This window comes from Amblyraja radiata, chromosome 19 (genome assembly GCF_010909765.2).
Source record: "Amblyraja radiata isolate CabotCenter1 chromosome 19, sAmbRad1.1.pri, whole genome shotgun sequence".
NCBI classification, from domain to species: Eukaryota; Metazoa; Chordata; class Chondrichthyes; order Rajiformes; family Rajidae; genus Amblyraja; species Amblyraja radiata.
The window spans coordinates 4,670,954-4,695,241 of NC_045974.1; the positions used below are offsets into that span (position 1 = coordinate 4,670,954).

The 24,288-nt window shown below is 41.3% G+C and overlaps 1 protein-coding gene across 1 annotated transcript in view; it reads right to left on the bottom strand.

The window, feature by feature from the left end:
• Positions 1-24,288, bottom strand: part of cacna1c (calcium voltage-gated channel subunit alpha1 C) — a 268,853-nt gene that overhangs the window by 128,378 nt on the left and 116,187 nt on the right. The window contains exons 10-14 of the mRNA XM_033038368.1: positions 22,314-22,404; positions 12,061-12,087; positions 6,919-7,079; positions 5,195-5,420; positions 2,466-2,673 (exon numbers count right to left, since the gene is read on the bottom strand). Of these exons, the coding sequence (XP_032894259.1) occupies positions 2,466-2,673; positions 5,195-5,420; positions 6,919-7,079; positions 12,061-12,087; positions 22,314-22,404 (713 nt within the window). The remainder of the gene's footprint in view (positions 1-2,465; positions 2,674-5,194; positions 5,421-6,918; positions 7,080-12,060; positions 12,088-22,313; positions 22,405-24,288) is intronic.

Genomic DNA, 24,288 nt, shown 5'->3' on the forward strand with positions numbered 1-24,288 from the left:
ATGTTGAAGAAAGAACCGCAGATGCTGGAAAAATCGAAGGTAGATAAAAATGCTGGAGAAACTCAGCGGGTGAGGCAGCGTCTATGGAGCGATGGAATAGGTGACGTTTCGGGTCGAGACCCGAAACGTCACCTATTCCTTCGCTCCATAGACGCTGCCTCACCCGCTGAGTTTCTCCAGCGCTTTTTGTCTTCCTTTAATGTTTGAAATACTTTTCATTCGAACTGCTGACAATAAACCCAGTTTTGAGAGGTAGCAAAGGAATGAATGTGAGGATGGAATAAGAGGGAAGGTTTGTGATAAATCAGAAGGCTGGGCGCTTAAATGATGAAAGGAGTAACAAACAGTGCAAGATACAAAAGGTGGTGATGATCAATGAATTACAAAAGCCAGGCCTGTAAGAGTTTGAATTACAGGAACCACAATATGAAATTACCATAAAATAAAACTGAATTACAGAATGTGAAATGCAATAGCTGGAATTGCTGATAATCGGAAGTTATTGAACTCGGTGTTTACATTGGAAGGTACATATTTAGAATAAGAGGTCTTGCTCTTCAATTTGACATTGAACTTCATCAAACGAGCGTAGAAGGCTGAAGACAGAAAGTACAGATTGGAAGTGGGAACGAGAATCAACATGGTACACACCTGGAGACTTGGTAGCATTGCTCTCCGACTAACTGAACTTAGAACATAGAACAGGACAGAACAGGAACAGGTCCTTTGGCCTACAATGCCTCTGGTGGACATGATGCCAGGTTAAATAATCTCCTCTGCCATGCTCTCTATCCTTTGACATTTCTTGACATTGTCCAACTTTTCCTTAGAGCTAATACCCTTCAATCCAGCTGGCATTCTGGCAATCCTCTTCTGCATCCTCTCCAAAGCCCCCACATCCTTCTTGTGATGGTGGCCTGCCGTAGACAACAATGGTGTGTGTATGAAGGAACTGCAGATGCTGGTTTTATCTTGCTATTGAGGGAGTGCAGCGTAGGTTTACAAGGTTAATTCCCGGGAGAGATGCTGAGAGAATGGAGCAGCTGGGCTTGTACACTTGGACCCGGATGCTCCATCGATGCTGCCGCACCCGCTGAGTTTCTCCAGCAATTTTGTCTACCTTCGATTTTCCAGCATCTGCAGTTCATCTGTATATCAATGCTCTTAAGGGTCTTAAATGTCATTAAATGTACACTTTCCCCATGTATTCGATTTCTCAGTGTTCAACACCTCACATTTGCTCAGATTAAACTCTCCCTGCCCTCTCCCACTCATTTCTGTAGCTGGTCTACTTTGGTATACTCTGTAGCTGGTATACTTTGCAACCATCCTCATTGTCCACGCCTTCATCAATTTGATATTGTCTGCCAGCTCACTAACCAATCCATTTACGTCCAAGTCATGTACACAGATCACGAACAACAGAGATCCCGGCACAGATCCCCAAAGGATCTCCGCTGGTCACAAAGCCCCAGGCAGAATAACAACCTTCCACCACGACCCTCTGTCTGGAGTAAGACAGGTCTGCATCCAAATGCCCAATCCACCATGAATCCTTGCCATGCACCTTGATCAGCCTGCCATTTGTGCCAAAATATAACCCCCATTCAGTGCCGTCCAACACTTATTAATCTGAAGATGGGTTTCGGCCCGAAACGTTGCCTATTTCCTTCGCTCCATAGATGCTGCTGCACCCGCTGAGTTTCTCCAGCATTTTTGTGTACCTTCGATTTTCCAGCATCTGCAGTTCCTTCTTAAACACTTATTAGATGCACAACGACTTGTAGACATATGTGTTCGGGAAACAAATACATACAACAAGGAACAGAGATTGTCATGGAAAAGTGTTTCAAGTCAAATCAAGTCACATTTATTTATATAGCACATTTAAATAAACAACTCTCGTTGGCCAAAGTGCTTTACATTTGTTATAGTAATAGCACAACAAAACAGACTACATACATATATACATGTAGCCCTCACTCAGTGGACGTCAGGAAAGGCTTGGGAGTATAGATAAGTGTTTAGTCTTGACTTAAAGGAGTCGATGGAGGGGGCAGTTCTGATGGGAAGGGGGATGCTGTTCCACAGTCTAGGGGCTGCAACCGCAAAAGGCGCGGTCGCCCCTTAGCTTATGCCTAGACTGCGGGATGTTCAGCAGCCCCAAGTCGGCCGATCTGAGGGACCTGGAGGTGGAGTGGTGGGTGAGAAGACTTTTAATGCAGGAGGGGGCAAGCCCATTGAGGGCTTTGTAGACTTAGAGGAGGGTCTTGAAATGTATACGGAACCGCACAGGGAGCCAGTGGAGAGAGGCCAGGATCGGTTTCATTAATTGTTTCAACCTTAGCATTGTGGATTTAACAATATGTTTCTTTTTCATTCATAATTGACCATTCTACAAGTTGGTTATCATTTTCCATTTCGGTTTGATGACACAGTGTTGCGTTGAAGGAACCATAACATACCTGGAAGACAGTAAGGAGTGACTGAGGAAAGTTATCAAATGTACTCCGTTTTGGTTTCATCTCATCAAAATTGAACTTTCCTCCAAAGAGTTGCATGCCCAGGAGAGAGAAAATGATGATGAAAAGGAAGAGGAGCAGTAACAAAGAAGCAATGGACCGGACAGAGTTCAATAGAGAAGCCACCAGGTTACTCAAGGAATTCCAGTATCTAAATATAGAAACAAAGGAAGTAATTAAACTCTTGTTCACAACATCACAACGATATTTTCCAATACTTTCTACAATATTGCAGAATGGACCTGTGAAAGTCCTCAGCTCAAACTCTCATCCACTACTTTGTAATGCCCCTGTCCCACTTAGGAAACCTGAACGGAAACCTCTGGAGACTTTGCGCCCCATCCAAGATTTCCGTGCGGTTCCCGGAGGTTGCAGGTGGTTGCCGGAGGTTGCAGGTAGTGGAAGCAGGTAGGGAGACTGATAAAAACCTCCGGGAACCGCACGGAAATCTTGGGTGGGGTGCAAAGTCTCCACAGGTTTCCGTTCAGGTTTCCTAAGTGGGACAGGAGCATAAACCTGATGAACCCAATACACACCTGTTTATCTTGTGTTAGAAAGAACTGCAGATGCTGGTATAAATCGAAGGTAGACACAACATGCTGGAGTAACTCAGCAGGATGGGCAGCATCTCTGGAGAGAAGGAATGGGTGACGTTTCGGGTTGAGACCCTTCTTCAGACTGACGTCAGGGGAGGGGGTGGGACAAAGATAGACTGTAGAACACAGATGTGGACCATCTTTGTCCCGCCCCCTCCCCTGACTTCAGTCTGAAGAAGGGTCTTGACCCGAAACGTCGCCCATTCCTTCTCTCCAGAGATGCTGCCTCACCTGCTGCCTTACTCCAGCATTTTGTGTCTGCTACCAGTTTACATGAGTTTATATGACACGTGAAGTTACCTAATCGTTGCTGCACTTGTTCTAAATCACATGATGTTCCTTGAGTTTATTGATGGTTAAGCAACACCTTATCACTTCATGGTTTTTAATCTCAATGTAGATATATTGAAGATAGATGAAGATAAACTTCAATATGTCTACATATCTTTAAATCTGGCTTCTTAATCACTCCTGGTTTTAGTGGCTTTGTTTTCATTTTCCTAGCTCGAAGTTGTTATCCTTCCCCCCTACCCCCCACCCTCCACCCCCTCTACCCCCCTCCTCTACCCCCCCTCTTCTACCCCCCCTCCTTCAACCCCCCTTCCCCCCCATCCCCTCCCCCCCTTCTACAACCCCCCTTCTACCCCCCTCCCCCCCTCTAACCCCCCCTTCTACCCCCCCTCTCTCCCCCCTTAAATATCTCTGACATCCTAGGTAGGTAGGTTTTGTAGGTATCTTTCTCTACCTACAAAAAGAGTTTTATTTAAATCTAGTTTTACCTCCCTGGCATTTCCTTACAAGCTGTGTTACAATTTATTTGACAGTCTCGTGTGGTTACATTTTGCTGTTTTATTTTATTAAAGGCGTTATATAATTTAGTTATGGTTCCTAATCTAACCCCGAAATTAAGCAATAGACTAAAATGAGGATCGCTTCCCAATCTATAAATTGATTTTTAACACATTATTCTGCTCTCAAATCAAATGTTGATGCAACTGAGTGTTTATGTCTTTAATATAGAATATGTTACACCATCCATACGTGGTAAATATGTTTGTTTTGAGAGTTTGATAAATTTTTTCAAAGTATGGTCATTTTAAATCTATAGTTGCCTAATTTTTGTCCATTCCTGTCGAAATATGAAAAATCTAACCCAAAGTCTCAAAGAAATTCAATGTAGCTGCAAATTACATTTATTAATTCTGCCTAATTTTTCACAAGATTCATTTTTAATCTATGGTCTGGACAAAATAAGTAATGATTTATATCCAGTGAGTGATGTTGGAAATTTCCCTGGTCAATTTGTCCACTCCGACTCAAACCATCCCCTCCCTGGGTACTTTCCCTTGCAACCGCAGGAAATGCTACACTTGTCCCTTTACCTCTCCCCTCTACTCCATCCAAGGACCCAAGCAGTCTTTCCAGGTGAGGCAGAGGTTCACCTGCACCTCCTCCAACCTCATCTACTGCATCCGCTGTTCCAGGTGTCAACTTCTCTACATCGGTGAGACCAAGAGCAGGTTCGCCCAACACCTCCGCTCAGTTCGCACTAACCAACCTGATCTCCCGGTGGCTCAGCACTTCAACTCCCCCTCCCATTCCGAATCTGACCTTTCTGTCCTGAGCTTCCCCCATGGCCAGAGTGAGGCCCAGCACAAATTGGAGGAACAGCACCTTATATTTCGCTTGGTTAGTTTACACCCCAGTGGTATGAACATTGACTTCTCTAATTTCAGGTAGTCCTTGCTTTCTCCCTCCATCCCCTCCCCCTTCCCAGCTCTCAAACAAGCCTACTGTCTCCACCTCTTCCTTTATTTTTCTCCGCACCCCACCCCCCCCCCCCCCGACATCAGTCGAAGAAGGGTCTCGACCCGAAACGTTGCCTATTTCTTCTCTCCACAGATGCTGCCTCACCTCACCCATTGAGTTCCTCCAGCATTTTTGTCTACCTTGGAGATTCAATTGTAAGTGATCATAAGTAAATCAGGTTAACACAAGATTCCCAAAGTTACATTTTTCATTCTGACAAACATTTCTGACAAACATCTCAAAAAGAGAAGGAAGTAAAACTTTTACCTTGTAATTTTAAATATCCGTAAAAGCCGTACGCAGCGAAGCACCGAGATACCAAGTGGAGACATAACCTGGGTCTCCACTAGAATCGTCTCGAGGATTCCCCCACAGACAATGAAGCAGTCAAAACGATTAAAGAGTGACACAAAATAAGCTTGTAATCCAAGACTGTACATCTTAAGTATCATTTCACCGGTGAAAAGGGCCAAAATAACTTGATTTGCTGTATCTATGAAACGAATTAAAAAAATAAAATCTTGAATAAACCATCTTCACAATTTTAGACAATAGACAATAGACAATAAATAGGTGCAGGAATAGGCCATTTGGCCCTACGATCAGCACCGCCATTCAATGTGATCATGGCTGATCATCCCCAATCAGTACCCCGTTCCTGCCTTCTCCCCATATCCCCTGACTCCGCAATTTTTAAGAGCCCTATCTAGCTCTCTATTAATAGCATCCAGAGAACCTGCCTCCACCACCCTCTGAGGCAGAGAATTCCACAGACTCACCACTCTCTGTGAGAAAAAGTGTTTCCTCGTCTCCATTCTAACTGGCTTACTCCTTATTCTTAAACTGTGTGGCCCCTGGTTCTGGACTCCCCCCCCCCAACATCGGGAACATGACATATTTCTCTGCCATATTTCTAAAATCACAACATTAGAATGAAGTATTATTCCAAAATGTTCCTAGTTTTGGAGTGACTTTATTAATGAGTTAGAGTCATAGGTTCAGTATTCAGTATACGGAAAACAGGTTCTTCAGCCCAACTCGTCCAAGCCGACCAAGATGCTCATGATTGTTTGAGCACTGACTGAGATCAGTGCAGAGAGCTTGGGCCAATCCAGTCGAATGCTAAACACGCACTTTCTGGAACAAGAACTACAATTTATTTCCCATTTCAAGCTATGTGCAGTAACACCATTATCCCATATTCCCTGTGGTGTAACGGTTAATTTCACATCATTTGGTGTACTTCCCCAGGGTGCCATGAGGAAAATTGCAGACTTTTGGACAATAGACAAAGATATTGAGAGTTAAGCAATATTTTGTGGCTTGCTTTCACCACAATTTGTTTCGCAGCAGTCGACTCTTTAGACGACTAATCACGACCAAACATGCGTCACCCCGTGACATGTCGCCTGTATAGTTGTGAGTAGTCGCCCAAAGATCGTATCTTTTTCTGGTCGCCGCTGGTTGAAAATTTTGGGCGACCTGCTGCGACTATGAAGGGTGCTGGCAAGTCACCGAAGCAAATCACGTAAGTGGGACAAGCCATTAAGCAACGAGGCTGCAGTATACTAACTATGGAGATGCCTGATAAAGAGCTGGCTCTTTCAAAAGTATGGTTTCAGAATAAAAGGGTGAATAATAGCAAGTTTTTAATGAGCAAATAGGGACTAACATTATTCAGATCAACAAAGTTAAACATCATACTGGAAACACATTTTTAGTGTTGTACTTTCATAGTTATCATTTACCCCAGGTGTACAGGGAATCCCCAAGAGAAGTCAAGGGCCAAATCACTGGCTGGCTTTATACCAGGTCAGGAAATGGACCCAATGTTGCTCCACTTTGGATTCATCATATTTTCAGATACAGAGAAAGTGTGAGGATATTTCACTTTTTTTTCCACTTTTTTTTTTAATTTGAAAAAATCTGGAATAAAATCTACAAATCTGACTACCAGGTTTGCAGTTTTTTTCATTCAGCTCTTTCCTTACCTTGAACTTGAGAAAGCCAATTGGGCTGTTTGTGGTGTTCTGATGCAATGGTGAGGGTGTTGAGGAATACTAGAAATATCACAAGCCAATAAAACACACTTGACTTCACGCCTGCTCGACATTTCCGCCTGCAAAACCGGTTCCATCTCCGCCAATATCGGCTGCAATTAAAAAAAGTGATACTGAGGGTGAAGAAAATATCTTTCATTGTTTTATTCATTTCATGAACTGTAAGAGGGTGTTTTATAGAGAGAAAAATAATGGGTGCCAGATGTGATGGTAGAAGCAGATATAATAATGGCATTTAAAAGGCTTCTTGATTGATACATGAATATGTTGGGAATGGATATGGAACATATGCAGTCAATGCTTATTCCACAGAACGCAATATTTGATTTTAATGCGATATGTAAATTGTTTTACTGGTGAAACTTGGTAACTTATTACAACAACAAATATTATATACAATTTAATTCACTGCCACATTATGACTGATAACATTTTGAATAAAAAGTGAACTCCATAGTTATTGATCATTCATGCAAGTTATGTCAGAGAAGATTTTATAAGTATATTACCCTGGCAAACTAGCATAATAAGGCAATTGATGATTCTACGAGATGCGAGGAGGGAAGTCTAAGGATTATGTTTTAAATCTTAGTTTGGCATTGTCAACAGGTCTATAGGTAAGGGAACACAACCATTACATCCTTAAATCTCAGGTGGATCCTCCAGCATTAATGGTTATGTTCTTGGAGGTATTTTGTGACTGTTGGATGACCCTACTTCAATTAACTAATTAGGAGCATAGGCAGAATTAAGTCAAGGATATACACTATTTCCATTGTGGCAATTAGGAAAATATATCTATTTTTAAATCACAGTTAGCAAAAAATTGTGATATTATAATATGTTATAAGATTCTAGAGGAAGGGAGATATAGACAATATCAAAGTGTATTAGCCAATGATACGTCCACATCAGAAGATTATTGCACTTTGTAATTCTGTGCTGGCTTTTAAGAATATATACGTAAATATATACTTGCTCTTGTACAGTCATAGAGTCATGGAGTGTGGAAACAGGCCCTTCAGCCCATCTTGCCCACACGGGACAACATGTCCCAGCTACACTATTCCCACCTACCCATTTTTAGTCCATATCCATCCATACATGTCCTATCCATGTATCTATCTAACTGTATCTATCTTAAACCTGGAATAGTCCCAGCCTCAACTACCTCCTCTGCCAGCTTGTTCCATACACCCACCACCCTTTGTGTGAGAAAGGTTACCCCTCAGACTTCTATTAAATCTTTTACCCTTCACCTTAAACCTATATCCTTTGCTCAGCGATTTCCCTACTCTGGGCAAGAGACTCTGTGCATCTACCCAATCTATTTCTCTCATAATTTTATACACCTCAATAAGATTACTTCTCATCCTCACTGCTCTCCAAGGAATAGAGTTCCAGCCTACTCAGCCTCTCTCTATAGCTCAGATCTAGTCCCTGGCAACATCCTCGTAAATCTTCTCGGTACCCTTTCCAGCTTGACAACATATTTCCAATAATATGGTGCCCAGAAATGAACACAATACTCTAAACACAGCCTCATTATCTGAATTGTGGCCGATTAGGAAAAGGGGAGATGCAACGAGACCTGGAAGTCATGGTACACCAGTCATTGAAAGTAGGCATGCAGGTGCAGCAGGCAGTGAAGAAAGCGAATGGTATGTTAGCATTCATAGCAAAAGGATTTGAGTATAGGAGTAGGGAGGTTCTACTGCAGTTGTACAGGATATTGGTGAGACCACACCTGGAGTATTGCGTACAGTTTTGGTCTCCTAATCTGAGGAAATGCATTCTTGCCATAGAGGGAGTACAGAGAGGTTCACCAGACTGATTCTTGGGATGTCAGGACTTTCATATGAAGAAAAACAGGATAGACTCAGCTTGTACTTAGAAACTTAGAAAATAGGTGCAGGAGTAGGCCATTCGGCCCTTCGAGCCTGCACCGCCATTCAATATGATCATGGCTGATCATCCAACTCAGTATCCTGTACCTGCCTTCTCTCCATACCCCCTGATCCCTTTAGCCACAAGGGCCACATCTAACTCCCTCTTAAATATAGCCAATGAACTGGCCTCAACTACCTTCTGTGGCAGAGAATTCCAGAGATTCACCACTCTGTGTGAAAAATGTTTTCCTCATCTCGGTCCTAAAAGATTTTCCACTTATCCTTAAACTGTGACCCCTTGTTCTGGACTTCCCCAACATCGGGAACAATCTTCCTGCATCTAGCCTGTCCAACCCCTTAAGAATCGATTGTACTTGCTAGAATTTGGAAGATTGAGGGGGGATCTTATAGAAACTTACAAAATTCTTAAGGGATTGGACAGGCTAGATGCAGGAAGATTGTTCCCGATGTTGGGGAAGTCCAGAACAAGGGGTCACAGTTTAAGGATAAGGGGGAAATCTTTTAGGACCGAGATGAGAAAAACATTCTTCACACAGAGAGTGGTGAATCTGTGGAATTCTCTGCCACAGAAGGTAGTTGAGGCCAGTTCATTGGCTATATTTAAGAGGGAGTTAAATGTGGCCCTTGTGGCTAAAGGGATCCGGGGGTATGGAGAGAAGGCAGGTACAGGATACTGAGCTGGATGATCAGCCATGATCATATTGAATGGCGGTGCAGGCTTGAAGGGCCAAATGGCCTACTCCTGCACCTATTTTCTATGTTTCTATCAATGTCTAATACAACTGCAACATGACCTCCCAACTTCTATACTCGATATACTGACTGATGAAGGCCAATGTGCCAAATGCCTTTTTGACCACCTTATCTACCTGTGACTCCACCTTCAAGAAACCATGTACCTGTACTCCTAGATCCCTCTGCTCCACCACTAGATCTCTCTGCTCTTGTATTGATGCTGGAAAGTTGGAAAGAGTCACAGAGAAGTTGCTCTACCTGGAGAGCTGATGATGATGATGCCATTAAGTGGCTTGCTCATCAGTGAGGCATTGCCCCCCTTACTTTGAGTTCTGTGTATACTTATATCACAGCAGGACGGACTCAGAGGATAAATGGCACACAGTTGCTATGCAACGCTGAGCTAAAATTAGCATTCCTGCCACTGGCAGCTGGGAATGCCATTAACTGGAAAAAAATACACACTTGCAAGACATCTTAAAGTTAATTACATACCCAGACTTTTCAACTGCCTTTACATGACTTTACAAGACAATTTTTAACAGTTTGCACAAAATGGCACAAATCACAGTTATTTTATGTGGCATATTCGCAACAAGCTAAAGATGCTTACCACAGTGTCTGTTTATTAACATTAGAACAAAGGTTAGAAGGGTAAAGAACACTCGGCTGTTTAAAGAGACCTTTAAAACATATAATGTAGCTGCACAAGAAGGGAGTAAAGCAGAATAGTAAAGACTATAGGCCGGTTAGCCTGACGTCAGTGCTTGGTAAGATTTTAGAGTCCATTATAAAGGATGAGGTTACAGAGTACTTAGAAGTTCATGATAAAATAGTCCAAAGTCAGCATGGCTCTGTGAAGGGGAGGTCTTGCTTGACAAATTTGCTGGAATTCTTTGAAGTAAATAGCAGGATAGACAAAGGAGAGTCAGTAGATGTTGTTTACTTAGATTTTCAGAAAGCCTTTAATAAGGTGCCACACGTCAGGCTGCTAAGGAAGATGAGAGCACACGGTGTCAAAGGACTGATATGAGCATGGATAGCAGGTTGGCTGGATGGCAGAAGACTAAGAGTGGCAATAAAGGGGGCTTTTTTTGGGTGGCTGCCAGTGACTAGTGGAGTTCCACAAGGGTCGGTGCTGGGGCCGCTACTCTGTAGTAGGAATAAAGGCATAGACTATTTTCTAAATAGGGAGAGAACCCAGATATCGGAGGTGCAAAGGGACTTGGGAGTGCTGGTGCAGGATTCCCAAAAAGTTAATCTGCAAGACGAATCGGTAGTGAAGAAAGCAAACTCAAAGAAAGCAAATGCTAGCATTATTTCAAGAGGGCTTGTATACAAAAACAGGGATGTAATGCTGAGGTGTTCGCACCATCAGTCTGAAGAAGGGTTTCGGCCCGAAACGTCGCCTATTTCCTTCGCTCCATAGATGCTGCTGCACCCGCTGAGTTTCTCCAGCATTTTTGTGTACCATGTAATGCTGAGGCTCTGGTCTACAAGGCACTGTTCAGGCCGCATTTGAAATATTGTGAGCAATTATGGGCACCATGTCTGAGGAAGGATGTGCTGGCTCTGGAGAGGGTCCAGAGGAGGTTTACAAGAATGATTCCAGGAATGAGTAGGTTAACCTATGATGAGCATTTGTTGGCACTGGTAGGGGCCAAGTCAGTGGATAATTTTAAGGCAGAGATGGATAGATTTTTGATTAGTACAGGTGTCAGAGGTTATGGGGAGAAGGGAAGAGAATGGGATTAGGAGGGAGAGATAGATCAGCCATGATTGAATGGTGGAGTAGACTTGTTGGGCCAAATGGCTTCATTCTACTCCTATTGCTTATGGCATTTGGCTATGAATACAAAAATGTAACAGAAACATTTGTAATGAAAATGACCTTGCTGTAGGGGCTTGTTCCACTATTAGCCGACTAGCTAACTGCTTGCTGCAGTGTGCATGAACAGCTGAAGAATGACTGCGATTTAGTACATGGTATTCTCAGAGATGAGTACAGTGGATGGCTGACTGAGTTTGGATACATTGAGGAGAGGAAGTAATGAGTGCTGTGTCAAAAATTACTGATCAGAGTAAGGTACCAGTCCAAGAAATGTGGTGTAGAAATGCCAAGAGCAGTACAGATAGCACACAGAGTCATTAGAGACAAAAAGATTGCAAAATAAATAGTTAGTCCCAATGCTTGTTGTCTTGTACATCTTTGTCATAGAGTACCACATACAGAGCAACTCTCCCATTCTGAGACCATACTAGTTGTCGTCAATCTAACCCAGATGCATTATTTCGGTTTTGTTAATATGCTGTGGTTTTGATAAACCAACTATATTTACCATTGTATATGACTTGCAACTTTCAAAGCCATCTGACTGAAATTATACGAAGAAAATTACGACATGAAATATATTATGTATTGACTGACCTGAACTTGGACTTGGAAATTCTGTGCCTGGAACACAAAATGAAAGATTATGATTGATTTGAGAAGCTGTTGAATTGAAATCTCTTGAATTGATGTTGTTAGTTGAGCGGATTGATTTCTAGTCTAGAAATGCAAAGTTTCAGCGCTGGTCAACAATCAGGAACAGCAGCTGATAACATTTTGCTCGAATAAGAGAAAAACTCTACTTCAAATTCGCAGAAAATTATTTAGGGATCTCTGGGCGTTCATTAGAAAGAAATATATAGTTTGCAAATACATGTCTCAGGAGAATTTGAGGTATTTATGTAAGCAACCAGTTTGAAAACTTGTTTGGCCTTTTGAGCCCAGCAAGAGATGATGGAAATGAATGTACAAATTGAGACACTTACTCAGAACAGCTATTTAAAAGTCTGCATATATGCGACAAGAGAACCCACTGGACCGAGGTGCCAAGCTTTACCAATGACTATGGAAGTGATTAACATCTCCTTGAATTATTCCACCTCAACCTTTTTGCAAATTGTCATTCGAGGGATTTCTCACTTGCTATTGTCAAGGCATCATATGGCACATCATTAAATACACCAAGGACATTAAGAGGCTATGACAATCAAAGAGCCTCTTGCCATCTGTTATAGACAGGGTGTAATTTACTAAATTAATGAATGCACTACAAACAACATAGAAGGGCTACAGCTTAGAGACGACACTGCAACAAATACACACTTCATCCACAATAACAGGTTATGTGAAAGTGACGGGAAGAAGTGGCCATGCAGCCAAACCATAGAATATTTGATGTCTTTACTGCATTTGTTAAATTGTCTAATTACCTAAAGAGACCAATTGGATTATCAGACCTTGTTATGTTAGTTCACAAATCCATTCAATTACCTTTTAAGAACAGTAAACCCATTCCATTCACTTTACTTCACTGTCATCACAAATTTGTTTTGGGGGCAAGTTGGATAATTACAAATGACAGAACTCCAGTCCACATCTCTTAAATAAAAGACGTGTTAAAGAAGGAACTGCAGATGCTGGAAAATCAAAGGTAGACAAAAGTGCTGGAGAAACTCAGCGGGTGCAGCAGCATCTATGGAGCGAAGGAAATAGGCAACGTTTCGGGCCGAAACCCTTCTTCAGATTGATCTTTATAGGCGTGTTTGACTGCATAAATTGCCAACATTTTTACCACCCTGTTCACCAGTGATGCTACTTTTTACCTGTACTCCATCTGTTCTACAGCAGAATGGCAGTGGGCCTAAGATTCACTGTGAAAGTCCTGCCACTGGTATGACTTTACCAAAACTCAACACCTTGCAATTATCCAAGTTAAAATATGATTCACCATTCATCTACCCACTCACCCAGCTGATCAAGATCGTGCTGTAATACTCGATGACCTGCTTTACTATCTACGATACTTCCTGTTTTGTGTCATCTGCAAACTTACTAATCATGCCCAGTACATTCTCATCCAAATCATTGATATAGAGGGCAAATAACAATGGGCCCAGTATCAACCTCAATGCACGCCACCAGTCACAGGCCTCCAGTCTGAAAAACAACCTTTCATCATCACCCTCTTCTTCCTACCATCAAGCCAATGATGTATCTAATTTAGACACAAAAAGCTGAAGTAACTCAGCGGGACAGGCAGCATCTCTGGAGAGAAGGAATGGGTGACGTTTCGGGTCGAGACCCTTCTTCAGTATCTAATTAGCTGGCTCTCTCTGGATCTCACGCAATCTAACCGCCTGCAGAACCTTATCAAAGGCCTTGGGAGGGATCTGCTATAATATCTTGTTTTACAACTTGCAACATTGTCTGCAACTTTGAGCAACTTAGAAAGGTCTAAATACTGTCAGAGTCATAGACAGAGCCAAGAATATAAAACAATTGCAATTCACTGCAAAAAAGTAGATAATTCCTTTAAATAACACGGGTAGGATAGATCTTTTCTGTTGCATAATCTCTTCTGTTCCATTAAATGTTTCAAAGGTCTTTTATTGTCACGTGTACCAATTAAGGTACAGTGATATTCGTATTACATTAACTGTTGTGAATTGGCAACCCCAAAATCAGGTACTCAGCTGGCGATATCAGTTAACATGTTTATACTCGGCAATAGATGGGGCTTTAAACTCCAAAATGATAGTTCTGGGGCCAAAGAGACATACTTCCTGCTGGAAGTATCTTTGTTGATACCAACAGTCTCATCATTGTGAACTTGTGAGTATGTGCACATGCATGTCTAGGGCATTTTGGTGCTCAAATGTCTAGAGCTATCAATGTTAATTTAGTTCTAAATAGATAGACTTTTTACTGAGACAAGGAGTCAAGTTGTAAGCATTCAGTTGTCAAATTCAACTGTTTTTTCCAATTGTTCTGAAACTTCTCAGTAGTTTCTGTAACATATTATTAATCTTGAACTTTCAGAAAACTGAATTCCGTAATGGGAATTTTACATTGAGATGCTTTTTTTTTTTTTAATAAACAGACCAAGAGAATAATTTCAATTTTTGAGGCTTCCACGGAAATGCATTTCCAAAACGTCTACAAATTCTCAGAGTGAGGCCACAATTTAAGACGTGTTATGTTCATCACAAGGATATTTTCAAGTACAAGTGGAATGTACTGTCTGATGGGGCAAATCGTCTTGAAAATGAATGCTTTAAAATGTAGTATATTGTAGCTGGGTATGTGGTGGGCAGCATTAATGGCTTCATCACATCATTAGACATATGTGCTTTGTGCACTTAATCTAAAGTGGAAAACAGAGCCAACATCTAACTAAGTTTAATATAATGTTGGCATATATTTGGTCTATTTGCCACTCTGACTGAGAGGAAACTAGTGCACATTTTAAAAATTCTTTATTGTAAACATAACAAACTTTGCTGTTTTTTCTGACATTTTTTGGATTCATCAAGGACTTCACTGAGATGTTACTTGAATTTCTCTTGTTTCATGAATGCCACAAGATCAGAATTAATATTACCACAAATGTAACTAGGTAGTGATTGCAGTCAGTGATTGACAGACAGCATGTTCTTTAACGCTTCATAATAATAAAAATGCTGGAAAAATTCAGGAGGACAGGCAGCATCTGTGGAGTGAGTATAAGAGTTAATAGCCCTGTCCCACGGTACGAGTTAATTCCAAGAGCTCTCTCGAGTTTGCCCTGATTCGAACATGAAGATTTACGGTAATGGCCACTCGTCGGTACTCAGGGCTCCCGTGGACATGTTGAAAAATCTTCACGAGTCTTCCCGTGCTTACCTGCCGTTAGCGAGTCTTCCCGAGTACCTGCCGATAGCGTTACGAGCCGCTAAGTGATGTCCCCGAGCTCCGACGTACCCGCTACGTTCATTCTCCGTGCTTACCACGAGTTTGATTTTTTTTAAACTCGGGAGAGCTCTTGGAATGAACTCGTACCGTGGGACAGGGCTTTTAATGTTTATTGCCTGATATGCATTGTCAGTTCTGATTCACTTTGGTGCTTGACCTTCTGAGTATTACCAACATTTTCTTTTTTAATTTCGGGTTGACTGCATCAGCATTTTTAAAATAATGTTCTTAATAGCACTGTTAAAGGTAACAGTTTTAAGTATGAAAATTATTTAAAAAGCGACAAAGGACCCTGCTCTGCCATTAGGTTAATTAGTTAACTTGCATATCAGGAGTTTGTTCAGGTTTACCTCAGTTGATGCACAGCCACCTGCAGCAACCTTGAGAGAGAGAGAGAGAGGGTGTGGAAAAAACAACAATTAAAGCAAATAAAGAGGCATAAACACGACACACACAGAAGTTAGAAACTGTAACCCGGATAAAGAGATGGAGAAAATAATACCAGAGAGAATGGTCAAAGAAAAGAATGAAAAAATGAAAGACTTGAACTTATAACAAAAAAAACAAATGAGTATAATATAAACTGGCAAACATTGCAGGCCGAAGCCACATGAGAATTAAGCACACACTTGTTTTCATTGTGGGCTTGAATTTTGCTCACATAACGTCTACAACATAAAACAAAGATGGCTGCTGCCAAGTTGAAATCTTCCTCAAATGTCATGAAGAATATTGTAAGAGAGAAAATGTAGCTGCAGTCTGACACACAACAATCATCTGAAGTGCGAGTTTAAACATCACCGATCTAAAAAAAACAAGTTCTTAACTACAACCAGACGGTGTTCTTTATCCTCACTGAGAAGTAACCTCAATAACTTTAATCACAATCTTGGCCGCTACGCCCAAGGTCAGGGGCACGGTCATTTTTTTAACTTTCTAGCCCCAGGATCATTTTAGCTGATGCCGCTGCTGCTGATCTCTGCATCTTGTCTCAGTTTGACACTTACTGCTGAATAAAGAAAGTTATGCAAACACCTTGATCAAGGAGAGGAGTCTTTATCTGGTTTTCCATCGGAATCATGGGCAAGAGAGAGCCAAGAGTCAAGATAGTTTTATTGTCATGTGTCCCAGATAGCTGCACAAGACCTATCGGCTGCTATGATTAATGTGTCAAACTGGTTGCAGTTTTCTGATCTACATCTTAATGTGTCAAAGACTGTCTGTATGTTTTTCTCCAAAAAGGCAAGTACTGATGGAGATCCTGATGTGTTTGTACATGGAACAAAACTTAAAATTGTACATGAGTTTAAATATTTAGGAATCGTGATCGATTCACAGCTCTGCTTCAAACAACAGGTGAAAAGAACAGTAAATTTAATAAAATTTAATTTGTCCAACTTTAGATATATTAGAAATAATTTAACTATTGATTCAGCCAAACTATACTTTAATGCAATGATTGTGCCATACATGACCTACTGTATAACAACTTGGTCACTGGCATGTAAGTCCACACTAAAGCCTGTTGAAATTGCTTATAAACAAGCCCTAAAAACTCTTGACAAAAAGCCCAGAATGTACCATCACTGTAGCATCCTGAAGAAATTTGATCTGCTGAGCTGGGAAAACGTAATAAAATATTCGGACTCGATTTTGGTTTACAAAATCTTCCGTGAACTAGCCCCACCTCCGTTAAAGGACTTCATAAAGAAAAACACAAATAGGTCGACAAGAGCAGCCTCCAGGGGTGATTGTATAGTCCCGTTTAGGAAAAGTGTCTTTGGGCAGTCAGTATTTTCATATCGAGCGTCTCAGACCTGGAACGCGATACCATGCGTCATACGGGATCTGCCAACCCTTACCTCATTTACCAAACATCTAAAAACATGGTTACTGCAAAATCAAAATTGCAATCATAATCTACATTAAAAATAACCTATGGTACTCTTTAATTGCTATTTTTTTACTTTATTGTTTGTTTTGTTTTTATTTTTGTCTTTTGTTTTTACCTTGTTTGGGATGTGTTTACCTTGTGTTGGGACAAAAGATGGAAATTAGCTACTGGCTACAATCTTGCATATTACATGCAAATGTTTATTAATATGCACTGTCCCTAATAAAAAATCAATTCAATTCAATTCAATAGAACAACGACATTCTTACTTGCATAAGCAATATAATAAGAGAGAAAAAAAAGTTCAGTGTGTGTATATACACATACTCACAGGTACACACACATATCCTACGACCATGACCTTAATATCACAGCACCAGACCTTAATATCAAACACCATTTCTGATTTTATTACTTCTGGCTCTCTGCCCTCTAAAGCCTCCAACCTTATCGTTCCCCAGTCCCGCACGGCCCGATTTTATCTTCTCCCCAAATTCCACAAACAGAACTGTCCTGGCAGACCCATTGTTTCTGCTTGTTCATGTCCCACCAAATTAATTTCCACATACCTCGACTCCATCCTATCCCCTCTGGTCCAATCCCTCCCTACTATGTCCAAGACACCTCACACACTCTTCGTCTCTTCAACGACGTCCGTTTTCCAGGCCCCCATTCCCTCATCTTTACCATGGATGTTCAGTCACTCTACACCTCCATCCCCCACCAGGAAGGTCTTAAAGCCCTCCGTTTCTTCCTCAACCGGCTACTAATACTCTCCTCCACCTAGCAGAGCTGGTCCTTACCCTCAACAACTTCTCCTTCAATCCGCCCACTTCCTCCAAATCCAGGGCGTAGCTATGGGCATACGCATGGGCCCCAGCAGTGCCTGCCACTTTGGAGGGCACGTCGAACAATCCCAGTTCCAGGCGCACACTAGCCCTAATCCGAACTCTACCTCTGCTACATTGACGACTGCATTGGTGCCACCTCCTGCACCCCTGCAGAACTCACTGACTTCATCAACTTCATCACTAATTTCCATCCTGTACTCAAATTCACTTGGACCATCTCCCTACCGTTTCTGGATCTCACCGTCTCCATTACAGGAAACAGACTATTGACCGACATCTACTACAAACCTACTGATTTCCAAAGGTATCTAGACTACACTTCTTCCCACCCTGCTTCCTGTAAAGATTCTATCCCCTACTCCCAATTCTTCCGTCTACGCCACATCTGCGCCCAGGATGAGATTTTCCATACTAGATCATCGGAGATGTCCTCATTCTTTAGGAAACGGGAGCTCCCCTCTTCCATTATAGATGAGGCTCTCACTAGGGTCTCCTCGATATCCCGCAGCTCAGCCCTTGCTCCTCCACATTCGTAACAAGGACAGAATCCCTCTTGTCCTCACCTTCCACCCCATCAGACGACGATTACAGCATATAATCCTCCAACACTTTTGCCACCTCCAACGTGTCAACTTCTGTACATCGGCGAGACCAAGCGACCTCCGCTCAGTCCGCCTTAACCTCCCTGATCTCCTAGTTGCTCAGCACTTTAACTCCCCCTCCCATTCCCAATCTGACATTTCTGTCCTGGGCCTCCTCCATTGTCAAAGTGAGGCCCAGCGCAAAATGGAGGAACAGCATCTCCAGTGTCAGTTTTTCGGAGCCCCGCACGATGTCGGGTCCAGCCCCGCACAACTCCATACGGCTCCGGCGATCGAAGTGGGACTGGCCACGCGAGGCCGTACGGCTCAAGCGACCACGTTAGGTCACGCTCGCCGCATGCAGTCGCATGCTGGTGGGACATTACTTAACCTAAATTTCCAATTCTCAATTTAATTTCTCCAACTCAGGAGAACATTTTGGTGGTGTCTCCAACATTTTGGTGGTGTCTGTCGCGGGATTTGCTGGATCTTGGTGGCTGGTGGTGATGTTCACTTGGTTATGATTTTACTGGCAGCTTTGGTGACTTTTACAGCAAGTTCTTTCTTATAAACCGCCTTGATTACACTCACAGCCTCCCTCTGTCTCATGTCATGGATAGCAAACATAGAAACATAGAAAATAGGTGCAGGAGGAGGCCATTCGGCTCTTCGATCCAGCACCGCCATTCATTGTGATCATGGCTGATCTTCCCCTATCAATAACCAGTGCCTGCCTTCTCCCCATATCCCTTGACTCCACTAGCCCCTAGAGCTCTATCTAACTCTCTCTTAAATCCATCCAGTGACTTGGCCTCCACTGCCCACTGTGGCAGGGAATTCCATAAATTCACAACTCTCTGGGTGAAAAAGTTTTTTCTCACCTCAGTCTTAAATGACCTCCCCTTTATTCTAAGAAGTTACTGTCAAAGCTGCCACAGACAGACATAAAAACAGCTTTTTTTTCCACGAGTAGAAGCTCTACTCAATAACCAAAAATCTGTAGCCTCCTTTTGCTCTGGTATTTTATTTAATTCACATGTTTAATCAATAATGTTTTATTATTAATGTTTAATGTTTTATGTGTCATTCCTAACTGTCACTGTATGTCATGTTGTCACTTGCGGGCGGAGCACCAAGGCAAATTCCTTGTATGTGAATACTTGGCCAGTAAACTTATTCATTCATTCAAAATCTCTCAGGCTGTCACATTTGTCCTGTTTTGAGGTGTTCAAAACTTAATGGGGTGAGTATGCCAATTTGCTCCATTTGTCCAAATTTTATTGTGTTTTGTAATTTGGCAATGTTTCTTGATTACCCTTGGAAAGTTGGAAAATACTATGAAATTGTGAAATAAGCAGATGCAAAATTGCTGTGTATGATATTTTTTCAAATAAATTATTTTTTTGAAGGAAAAGCAGATAATATTTGATGTCAAAACAAATTGCAGCCTAATATCAGAAACTCAGAGTCTGTTTCAGGTGTCACACAGAATGTACAGTTGTGTATGTTTACAGAATTAACCTGTTCCTTGCCCTGTCAGTTTAAAACATTTAGTACTATACATGGGTTGAGAACAATAACTTTGTAATAGAGCAGGTTAGGCGGTGAACTGTGCCTCTGTCATTCATATGGGTCGTAATTGCTGTGCCTTGCTTGGATAATGATATACCAGTTGCCAGTTGAACATGGGGTATGAAGCCACAAGATTTCCTGCAAGACCTTCTGATAAAAGAGGCGTTAGTTATGACAAGACGTTTAGTCAGTAGGAGGGCATCAGATTTGTTTTTGGATATTAATGGGGAGAGAAAACATGGGGTTCATAGACCAAAGTGGCTCTGAGGTAAAGGGTCACCCATGATCTGATTGAATGCCAAAGTAGACATGAGAAATGAAAAAGGTGCTTCTAGTTCCTGTGATATGTAAAAACTCAGTTCCTCACATGACACTGTGTACCTGACATCCTCATGAATACACACACTCAAAGACGACCCACCACTGCATCCGCAGCCTGCATTTTGGAACATCTGACTACCTGGCACTGTTTCTAATGCCTGCTTACTAGCAGAAACTGGAGCGGGTGGATCCAGGACAGAAAGTCACACGGCGCTGGTCTGCGGAAACAGGCGAGATCCTCCATGACTGCTTCGAGTCAACATTAACAGCAAGTGGCAAAGTGATCCCATCACAGCTCCATGGTTGAAGTAACAACATGAAGTACATGGACTACCTTTGGGGGAAAAAAACATTGAAATGCAAACTACTCATCCCATTCTCTTTTCACTGAGGTTCACAGCGTTCCTTGATGACCCTTGGCGGGGTTTTCCTGGCTGAGACCCACATTTTACACATCTGTCTTCACACATCTGCCCTTCCATCAATGCCCTATTCTAATTTTCCTTGCCATGCTGTTAAGAACCTTGCAAAGTAGAATGGCGATGCTGCAGAAATCCATGGTCAAGGTATGGTCCTTTAGCTCAAGGTACTCTATCTCCTATGGGTTTGTGTAACTTCAAAGATGTGTAGAAGCACCAAATATTAATTGAATTAAAACAACATCAAATAATATTTTACCTGCACACAGTTGACGATCCCTTCAAATAGAAAGAGAAACATAAGCTGCTAGTTAATTGACCTGAAACTTTAATGCAGCTTCCTGTTGCACAGATAATGCCTGATCTGAGTATTTCTGGCATTTTCAATTTTTTATTTCCGAAATCCAGTGACCATTATATGATGCTCTTGTATTCCTTCAAATAGTATTGGATGAGGTTCCATTCTGCTGCTTAACTTGTACGAGACGAGCACACAGCATCAGCTGCCTCACTGAACTCAAATCTGTACATGTTTGCACTAAATCAGCACCAGAACCTAACTGGCATCTTGCGCTTAGTTCCAGTGGATGTTAGGATTCATGTGGTAATTCTCTAGCCATTATGGTGAGTGATGTAACTGGGACCATAAAGGTTCATATGAACTTTGGATGCCAGATTGAAAAAAAAGTCATTTAGATGCACACTCCTCCAACCATGAACATAATGCTATTATATCCATCACACCTGCCCATGCCATTCAGAAAAATGCCAATCTCGTTGAGTATAAATTGCATTATGCCACAATTGTGTGTTCATTAAAAACTGATTTGCATATACTTAGACTGAAGACTCACTTCTGCTCAGTGATGGTTGCATTTAAATCACAAATTAGGTTCCCATTATCAACAGTCCTTTATAAACAGTTTTTACTTTTGTGATGGAGGAAAAGTAATTATTAAAGGATATTTTATGTTAAACTAAAGCAAAATGCAGCAGTTGTATAAAATATTAATTTGAGAATTTAAAAATTGGTTCTGACCAATTTAAGTTGCTAAATCTACAAAGTTTAAGATTTATAATCACACTCAAAAAAGTCAATTGTCCAATAAATGAGTATGATAAACTCTCCCATCTGAGGTGGCAAAGACATTTAGTAAAGAGGAGTTATACCTAGTTTACAGTTATGGAATTAACTAGACCTGGAGGCATATTTTCTGGTCCCTGCTAATCCAACATCATCACATGCAAGACAAAACCTTACCCAAGTCTAGCACAGCAATTCAAATCTTCTAATTCTGCACCAGCCGCATTCTCATTGTTCACAGATTCACTTTCACTGGTGGGCATGCTCACTATATAGATGTTAGGAGATAAAATAAAGAACAAAATCCATTAAATCAAAGCATGTATTTTTTTCATCAAAAATAATCAAAACCATGCAACAGAATAATTTGACCTAAATTATATCCAGCATATATCCAGTAAATATTATAACTTTCCTGTAAAGCCATAATTCTGTCAAACTTTAAACTGAAGGTGTAAAGGGTTTCTGTAAGTGATTCGCAAGCAACAAATTACAGGCAGAAATATAATTGAAAGTGTGAGCAGGTTTGATGTTAACTTCATCTGAATGATTCCAATTAATCCCACTGACATATTCAGATGATAATTGAAAATACTTGTAAATCTGTTAAAATCGCAAATGCACAAATGTCAAGAGCACACGTTATTGCCTATTGTTGCAAACGCTACATTTATATTTATTACACCTGTTCTTGTCATTCAGAAAAATGCCAATCTTATCAAGTATAAATTGTTTTATGCCACAATTGGGGTGTTCATTAAAAACTGATTTGAATATACTTAGACTGAAAACTCACTTCTGGTTAGTGGTGGTTGCATTTAAATCACAAATTAGGATCCCATTATCAACAGTCCTTTATAAACATTGGTTTTATTTTTGTAAAGGAGGAAAAGTAATTACTGAAGGATATTTTATGTTAAACTAAATCAGCAGTTGCATAATATATTAATTTCAGATTTAAAAAATGGTACTGGGAAATTTAACTTGTTAAATCTACAAAGTTTAAGATTTATAATCACACTCAATAAGTCTATTGTCCAATAAATTAGTATGATAAACTCTCCCTTCAGAGATAGGAAACACATTTAGTAAAGAGGAGTTATACCTTAAGGGGTTGGACAGGCTAGATGCAGGAAGATTGTTCCCGATGTTGGGGAAGTCCAGAACAAGGGGTCACAGTTTAAGGATAAGGGGGAAATCGTTTAGGACCGAGATGAGAAAAACATTTTTCACACAGAGAGTGGTGAATCTCTGGAATTCTCTGCCACAGAAGGTAGTTGAGGCCAGTTCATTGGCTATATTTAAGAGGGAGTTAGATGTGGCCCTTGTGGCTAAAGGGATCAGGGGGTATGGAGAGAAGGCAGGTACAGGATACTGAGTTGGATGATCAGCCATGATCATATTGAATGGCGGTGCAGGCTCGAAGGGCCGAATGGCCTACTCCTGCACCTAATTTCTATGTTTCCATGTTTCTATGTTGCAGTTATTGTATTAACTGGACTTGGAGGCATATTTCCTGGCCCCTGCTAACCCAACAGTGTTACATGTAAATTTAGTTGCTATTTTTTATTATACAAACCATCGTTATAGTAAAGAGTACGCAACAAAAGCAAAGCAGCTGGAAATCGTAGACAAGGTTTAATATCGATACAGTTAATCTTTATCACTCTCTTAGATCAAATTTCAATAAAACGCAGTAATAGAATTCCGAGCCAATAAAATTCTCTAAATGCATAAATGCTGCTTGACCAGCTGAGTAGTTCCAGCATCTACTAATTTTGTTCTTGACACCTGTCAGCTTGATGATTTCAAACATTACATACATACTGAACATACAAACAAAATAGGTGCAGGAGGAGGCCATTCGGCCCTTCGAGCCAGCACCGCCATTCATTGTGATCATGGCTGATTATCCACAATTAGTAACCCGTGCCTGCCTTCTCCCCATACCCATTGATTCCGCTAGCCCCAAGAACTCTGTCTAACTCTCTTTTAAATCCATCCAGTGAATTGGCCTCCACTGCCTTCTGTGGCAGAGAATTCCACAAATTCACAACTCTCTGGATGAAAACGTTTTTTCTCATCATCAAATGGCCTCCCGTTTATTCTTGGACTGTGGTCCCTGGTTCTGGAATCCCCCAACATTGGGAAC